This window comes from Ipomoea triloba, chromosome 9 (genome assembly GCF_003576645.1).
Source record: "Ipomoea triloba cultivar NCNSP0323 chromosome 9, ASM357664v1".
NCBI classification, from domain to species: Eukaryota; Viridiplantae; Streptophyta; class Magnoliopsida; order Solanales; family Convolvulaceae; genus Ipomoea; species Ipomoea triloba.
In genome coordinates, this window is record NC_044924.1 from 17,733,016 (window position 1) to 17,741,579 (window position 8,564).

Sequence of the window (8,564 nt, forward strand, 5' to 3'; positions counted from 1 at the left end):
TATATATATATATATATATATATATATATATATATATATATATATATATATATATATATATAAATTACATCTTTGTTTACTTTTATTTTTTTTGTAATACAATACACTTTTAATTTGAACCCATCAACTCATTTTTGTCAAATTAAAAAATATAAAACATGTTACTAGTTTTGGTATATATAGCATTATTACCATCAAAATTGTAGAAATTTTCTATGTATACTTTCAACTCCTTGAAATATGTTTATGAATTATTTTGTTTTTTTTTTTTTCCTAACGAAACAGTTCCCCAAAATGATTTGGGCAAGTTTACCGTGGAAACATTTAATAAGGAAAGCAAAATATAAACTACGATACCCTTTGAAAGTTTGGATACATCATAAGTTATGCGTCATTTCCTACGCTTCAATTTGTGGTCCAAAGAGATAATTTTTGCTCAAATTAAAATAAGTGTAAAGTTGAAGCGTTACTGATGAATAATCAAACTTAAAATTGAATAATTGCCAAAACACATTACCTTGAAAGAGCATGCATACATTCGGTTTGGATTCCTAGGCGGTTTGGTTTTTAGTGTGTTGCATACAGATTCCACACATTTTTTTAAATTAAGGGGAATGTGAATTTTCTCTTCTAAGCAAAATAGCCAAACCATGACTATACAAGCAGCCCATGATTCCCTTGAAAAGACCTACGAATCAAAGCACCAATTAAAAGAATGAATGAGATGCATGCAACGAACCAATTTAATATTATAAATAACTTTATGAATTCAAATTCTCTAGCTTATACGAAATTCTCCTTTTGCCCCTTTTATTCCATAAAGCAACCAGTCATAATGCCCCCCATCCATCAAATACAACCTCGCCATAAATTATAAACCAAGAAGGCAAAAATTTGCGAGAGAGTCTCGTCGGGAATGGGCCGAATTGGATCGGGCCAAAATGAAAATTTTAATATTTATACGTACAAATGTAATACTAATTAGAATAAATTGTTTATTACTCATATGAGAAAATGTAATACTTTTAATGAAAAAAATAATACTTTTACATTTCGATTTGAAAGTATTACATTTTTTTTTTCTAAAAAGTATTACTCCAGATATTTTTTCCTTTTAAGTAACAAACATTTGTCAATAGTACTTATTAGGAAAAATATAATGTAATACATACTTTTGATGGAAAATATACTATTTTTTACATCAAAACGTAATAATATTACATTTTTCCTCACAATATTATATTTTTCTTTATAAATTTTTCCTCACAATATTATATTTTTCTTTATAAGTAACAAATATTTTATTCTTGATTAGTATTACATTTGAGCATATAAGTATGACATTTGCATTTTGATCCGACACTATCCGGTCCGTCTCACGGATAAGGATACATGAGATAGTCTCACACAAGTATGACCTAAACAAGAAATACTATAACTTATCAATCATTTAATAAAAGATAAAATAATATACAAAAAATTTCAATAAAATTCTATCAAATTATTGTTTATTATAGTCCATGAGCATTTTTTCAACAAGAAAAAAATTTAAATTACCTTAGAAATTAACTTTAATTTAGTAAAATCTGTATAGGTGACCAAATATGATAATGTCAACAAGTCATGAGACTAGATAGGGGTAATCCTAACCAAGATGGCTATGGATACAAACTTGTAACTTTTGAATCTTAGCCCTCTTGGATTGAGCTAGTCAGCTAGGTTGGTTTATATTTTTGTGGTCCTTTTGCTGGCTAGAGTCACAAGGCGGATTTACTCTCGCAAAGTGATTGCGAGTTTCAATTACCTCGTCACCCAAAAATAAAGTCCATGAGACTAAATATAGTCAAATTAAAATTAAATGTGATAATTTCATAACAGTGGTGGGATTAAAATAGAATTTGCCTTTGAACATTGAAATAGACTTTTACTATGTTACTTCTTTTTCTGTTTTTTTTTGTTCCTTTTTATTTTATTCTGTTATATTGTTTCCATGTTATCGTCATCATGATATCGTATAGTTTGGTCCATAGCTAATTGCTATATATATCACTACCTATTCGATCCCTTCCTTCCCAGCATCATATCAACTTGGTTTTGTATTCAGTAGAGTATATTCTTCTTGTTGAAAGGCAGAAAATACTGTACGTACGAGAGCCAGGATATATAGTTGGGATCGGAATGGCACCAACTCTGTCCAAGATGGCAACCAACGATCAGCACGGCGAAAACTCGCCGTATTTTGACGGATGGAAATCTTACGACAAAGATCCTTTCCATCCCACTAGAAATCCTCACGGTGTTATTCAAATGGGTCTCGCTGAAAACCAGGTTCGTATGTAGTGTGTACAGTAGCTTGCTAGCTTAGCTTCGTCGGAAATAATGGAATACTGCTTATTACCAGTGGCTGAAGAGAATGTAATTAATATAGACTAATTAGACGTGTTGTTTTCATGGTTTGACTTGCAGCTGTCGTTTGACTTAGTGGAGGAATGGATTAAGAAAAATCCAAAAGCCTCCATTTGCACGAGTGAAGGAATTAAATTATTCAGAGACATTGCGAATTTCCAAGATTATCATGGCTTGCCGGAATTTAGAAAGGTATATATACATATATTACCCTTCAATGTTACAAAACGCCGGGCGCTAGTGGGGCGTTCGGGGCGCACTTAGAGTGCCTAGGCGGTTAGAGTAGAGTAATCTGAATATATTGTCTCCATTTTTATCACTATATATGAGCTGTGTTGTCATACTGTTATAATTCTTTAAAGTACTCAACTACATACATTAAATGGTTAATTGAGTAAGTGACTAATGGAATATAAAAGAGGAACAATCGTGTAGGCAAAAAATCACTTGACCTAGTTGAGCAGCGACTCGCCTGAGTTGGACGCTAATAACCTAGTTAGGTGCCCAACTCGGTGCCTAATTAGCCGGCCGACTAAAAGCTGCCTAGGGCTGAAATCGCCTTAACCTAGAAGTGCCAAGCACCTAATCGGCATTTAGACGGTCGCCTAGACCGATTTTTACATGTGTCAGTATACTCATCTTTTGCATTATAATTATCAGGGCCAGTTTTTTTATTTGCGTGGCCCTGTGCTGGTAAATAAGTAAGGCTCTATCAAAGTATAAATAAACTGCAAATTGAAGAAAAGTGATTCGCGTGAATATTACGGAGTAGAATTTTATTTTGAATAATACGTAGTAAAATTTAAATCAGTCATTAAAACCTAATTTTGAGCCAATATAATCACAAACACATATACTAACTATTGGGCCATGGCTGGATTAGGGTCCCCAAAATTTGGGGTACTGTTGCACATCTTGTATGTCCTAAAATCTGGCCCTGGTAATTATAATTATAATTATTTTGTATTATTAAAATGTTTGTGCTTGTGTTTGTGTTTTGAAGGGTGTAGCCAGGTTTATGGGAAAAGCAAGAGGTAATAGGGTTAGCTTTGATCCGGAGCGGATTGTGATGGCCGGAGGAGCCACCGGAGCAAACGAGACGGTCATGTTCTGCTTGGCCGATCCTGGGGATGCATTCTTGGTTCCTTCACCTTACTATCCAGCGTATGTATAGTACTTACCTTCAATTCTCTCATCTCATCTCCTTTTTGGGATTGCGTTGGGGGTCGCCCAAATCCAAATCCAAATAAACAAACAACAAGGACCAAAGTGTTTGGGTCAGCAAGATTAATATATGCAGTTTTTTTCTGCGCTTTAATTTAGCTTTCTTCAATTCATAATGGCTTTGCGGTTAGCATGTTTGGTGGTGCATGAAGCACTATCTTCCGTGGGTTCACATTACCAAAACATTTAAATAGTTAACTATAATATGTAGTGCACATTTGTCATTAAATTTCTTGGTCTATGATTTTGAACTTTTTTAAGATAAGGACGTGGATTTTCGCCCTTAGACTGCAGCACTAGAGGCTAGAGCCATCATAAATTCCAGATAGTGAAAGCGACTTTGTCATAAAAGTTAAACAGAGTTATGGGGAAATTTCTGGATAGTGTTTTACGGCTAATATTTGTTCAGACTTACAAGTAACTAATTCTACCTGTATTCTATTTTTGCTTAATATAAATGGGTGAATCATAAATTTTAGATATTTTTTTAAATAAAAATTGAACGCTTAGCGGAAAGAACAATGCTATAAACTCATCTTGTTATTCTCCTAAAAACATCTTGTTAGGGTCGCGGTCTTGATCTGACTCTGACACCACTTATTAGATTAAATACTTACCATTCAGGCCAAAAGGTATAGCTAGTAGCGAATGCGCAACTTATTTCCTTACCGTCATCACATTATTCGAGACGGTTTGAGTGCTGGACTTGACCCTTAAGAGCTTTATCGGTCCCGCACAACAATCTCTCGACACCAAGTACTAGAGTTGGCCCTATATCGGCCACTGCTCAACACGTCCCCTCTTGATGTAACTAAATATATACTACGCATATTTTTAATTAGTGATGAGATAGTTAATTCATTAGCACCCAATAAATGGAAGATACCTAATGAAGGAAAAGTTTAGACCGTGAAATCAAAAGGAGAAAAGAACATTTTCTTAGTGAAAATTATATTCTATAGTCATACCATTTCTGAGTATATTACAGTGATGACTTTTCTTTAAATTTCATCCTTCCAACTAATCGCTCTGTCATAGAGAATTAGAGAGTTATATTACATGGAGTCGATCTATTATTTTTGAGTAATTGACTTTTCTTCCAACTCTTAAATGCCATTGACTTTGACTTTGACTTTGCATTCAGATTCTTGAGAGACTTGAGGTGGAGGACAGGGGTACAGCTAATTCCCATCACATGCAAAACCTCTGACAACTTCCAGATCAGCATTGAAGCACTCCAACAAGCTTACGAAAATGCAAAAGGTGAAAACGTTAACGTCAAGGGCCTTATATTGACAAACCCTTCCAACCCATTGGGTACCACGTTGGACAGGGAAACCTTGCGGAGCATTGTGAGTTTCACCAACTCGCACAACCTCCACTTCGTCTCCGACGAGATCTACGCCGGAACCGTTTTCGCCACCCCAGGCTTCGTCAGCGTCGCCGAGATCTTGGAAGCTGAGAAGCACTTCAACCGCGACCTCATCCACATCGTCTACAGCCTCTCCAAAGATATGGGCTTCCCCGGGTTCCGAGTGGGCATCATCTACTCCTACAACGACGCCGTCGTCAGCTGCGCCCGGAAGATGTCGAGCTTTAGCCTCGTGTCCAGCCAGACCCAGCACTTGCTTGCTCTCATGCTGTCCGACGACGATTTCGTCGACAGGTTTTTGGCGGAGAGTTCTGAGAGATTGGGCAAACGCCACAAGCTCTTCACCGGCGGACTCGAACAACTGAACATCAAGTGCTTGAAAAGCAACGCGGGGTTGTTCTGTTGGATGGATTTGCGACCCTTGCTCAAAGAACCCACATTCGACGCCGAGATGTCGCTCTGGAGATTGATCATAAACGACGTGAAACTCAACGTCTCGCCGGGGTCATCGTTTGAGTGCCACGAGCCTGGGTGGTTCCGAGTGTGCTTCGCGAATATGGACGACGAAACTGTTGAAATCGCGCTGTCTAGGATTCGGAGGTTCGTTGGGAAGGAGAATCCTAAAACTAAACAAAACGATGATGGGAACGATAAGGCTCAGAAGAAGACCAAGCAGCGATCATGGCAAAAGAATCTACAGCTGAGCTTCTCGAAGAGAAATACTATGTACGATGAAAATATTATGGTGGCGTTGTCCCCTCACTCCCCAATTCCCCGTTCCCCTCTCGTACTAGCTAGGAACTAGAAATTAATACTATCTAGGTAGCTGCTGGCTAACAATATTATATTCCACTGTTTCCTAATGTAGCATTACCGTAATTCATTCATGTCAAGTTACATTTCGCATACTAATAAATTTTTTCTGTGAGAAGATGAAATTGATTTTCAGTTCTTATATATGTGTGTAAAGCAGAGAATAGTGTATTTGAGAGTTGCACCAAGCATCATTCCAGTTTAGTGGAGTTTTAAATTAATTATTTTGAAGTTGCAATTGACACTACCCAAACGCATGCAATGCATGCGCAGGTAAAACTCAATGCAGACTGTGATGTCAAGTTTCCAGAGTTGGACCTCTTTGATGATTATTGATTGTCATGCGTCGGTGGTTTATACGATTACGTACAGTTATTTAGGATGTGCAGTCTGAGATTTATGTTGGGTGTTTTTCGTCCCGAATCCTCCCTAAGACGCATGATGACGATTTTAGGTGCTTTGTAGTTGAAGATGGGGATGGAGGATCATTTAATGTGCTCTTTCTACTAATTTGATTGCACTTGTAGCATATATGTTCCACTGGGTTACGTTGGATTGTTGTGCAGCCATGTGTTTTTTGTGTAAATTTATATTTTCTCAATTAAATCCTATCATTTTATAGGCCGAGGCTTAACAATAAAAATGGGCCCTATATGAAATTAATATATATATTTTTCATAAATAAAATTTAAATTAAATAAGGAAAAAAAAAATACTAATATCAAATAAGTTGAAATAAAATGTATAAGTTTTCAACATTCTTGTGTACACAATAATAATAAGGAATAATGTTCAAATTGGCCACTAAAAGTAACCTGAAAGTGCAATTAGACCCATGAATGAAAAGATGTGCAATTAGGCCACTGAATACTCCAAATGCATGCAATTTCACCTGATAGCAGGTTACCTTCCATTTCATAAGGTTGCCTGCTTACATGGATGGTGATGTGACATTTTAAAATAATTTTTAATAATAAATATAAAAAATAAAAATTAAAAAATATTAATTTTAAATAATTTTTAATATTAATTTTTAAATATTTTTTAATTTTAATTTTTAATATTAATATTTTAATATTTTTAATTAATTTTTATTTTTAAAGTTTATTAAAAATTAAAAATTAAAAACTAAAAAATATTAATTTTTAAATATTTTTTAATATTAATATTTTTAATATTTTAATTAATTTTTTAATATTTTTAATTAATTTTTAATTTTTAATTTTAAAGTTTATTATTAAAAAAATATTTTAAAATGTCAACTCATTATCTAGGTAAGCAGGCAACTTGATGAAATGGAAGGTAACCTGCTATCAGGTGAAATTGCATGCATTTGAAGTGTTCAGTGGCCTAATTGCACATTTTTTTCGTTCAATGGCCTAATTGCACTTTCAGGTTACGTTCAGTGGCCAATTTGAAACTTATTTCTAATCTTTATCTTTATATATATAAAAACAAAATCTTCCTTCCCGCCCAAAATATTGTACATTAAAACAATTAAAATAATAGAATAATATTAAAACAATAGAATAATATTAAAACAATACAATTCCTATACTACAATTCCAATACAATTCGTATAAACAATAGAATAATATTAAAACAATACAATTCCTATACTACAATTTCAATACAATTTGTATAAAATAAATCTGCTATTAAAACACGAAATCTAATACTACAAAATGAAGTCTACTCTTCTACAATTCATATACTACAATTCTAATGCAATTCGTATACTACAATTCCTCTATAATTCATATAATACAATCTATCTATATCTATACTTCTATACTATATATAAAAACAAAATCCTCACTTTAAGCTTCCCGCCCAAAAGAGTCTTACAATATTTAGGATGAGATTATTTCTTATTTTCCTATTCGTTGTACAATTCTACATTACAATTCCTATTGTATCACAATTCTACATTACAATTCCTATCATACTATAATTCTATTGTAATAAGATACAACCTTATATAAATCCCTAATCCTATATTGTGAACTTTAAAAGAGAAACGCAAAACGCAGTGCAATTATTCCAGACCTCTCCACCTTCAAATCTGCAAATTCTGTTGTTGCGGTCAAGATATTGTTTTATTTAATATTGCTCAATTTTGTATTGTTTTATTTAATAGGAATAAAATCATGGTCATGTTTCGTCATATTGCTTTATTTTGTATTTATTGTTATGCATTTTTTATGTTGTTAGTATGCTGCATTTTTTTTTTTTGAGTTTTTTCCAGCTTTTTGCTTGGTTTTTTAAATTTCATGATCTTCCTTAGGGAACTTGCATCCATTTACAAACACATGTTCAAATTTAAAGATTTTGGATCGTTAAAGGCTCCCAGAAGAGTGGATAGTAATCAGCTAATTGATAAATTCTTCTTAAAATTTTGTTCTATACTGGATGTGTTCTATACTGCACAAACTAATATTATTAATTAATTAGTAAAAAAATTAATAAAGTTTAATTGGTAACAAAATTTTATTTACCAAATTATGACAATAATTAAACCATTATAATTGAAAGAATAATGAAAACAAATTCGGCCTAATTTTATAAAAAAATAATAATTTATTAATATATTAGTGTAATTGACTATTAATAATTGCCTAATAATTATTATGATAATTAAACTAAACATTGGTCTTTGAATTTATTTTTATAAAGATTATAATTAAATTATTTCTAAATTTTCCCATATTTATTTTAGTAATAATATAATTACATAAGTAGTCATATT

At 33.1% G+C, this 8,564-nt stretch overlaps 1 protein-coding gene across 1 annotated transcript; it reads left to right on the forward strand.

The window, feature by feature from the left end:
* Positions 1-2,196: 2,196 nt before the first annotated feature.
* On the forward strand, positions 2,197-5,916 carry LOC116030630 (1-aminocyclopropane-1-carboxylate synthase 2-like). The gene is made up of 4 exons (XM_031272937.1): positions 2,197-2,328; positions 2,467-2,598; positions 3,410-3,570; positions 4,775-5,916. Exons 1-4 carry the CDS (start codon positions 2,200-2,202, stop codon positions 5,805-5,807), a joined length of 1,455 nt encoding a protein of 484 aa, XP_031128797.1. The 5' UTR covers positions 2,197-2,199; the 3' UTR covers positions 5,808-5,916.
* The last annotated feature ends 2,648 nt before the right edge of the window (positions 5,917-8,564 follow it).

Bases quoted from the DNA above. Each gene is read 5' to 3' on its own strand.
- LOC116030630 (XM_031272937.1), top strand. From the start codon at position 2,200: ATGGCAACCAACGATCAGCACGGCGAAAACTCGCCGTATTTTGACGGA. The intron at 2,329-2,466 runs GTTCGTATGTAG...TTTGACTTGCAG, and splicing joins TGGGTCTCGCTGAAAACCAG to CTGTCGTTTGACTTAGTGGA. The intron at 2,599-3,409 runs GTATATATACAT...TGTGTTTTGAAG, and splicing joins GCTTGCCGGAATTTAGAAAG to GGTGTAGCCAGGTTTATGGG.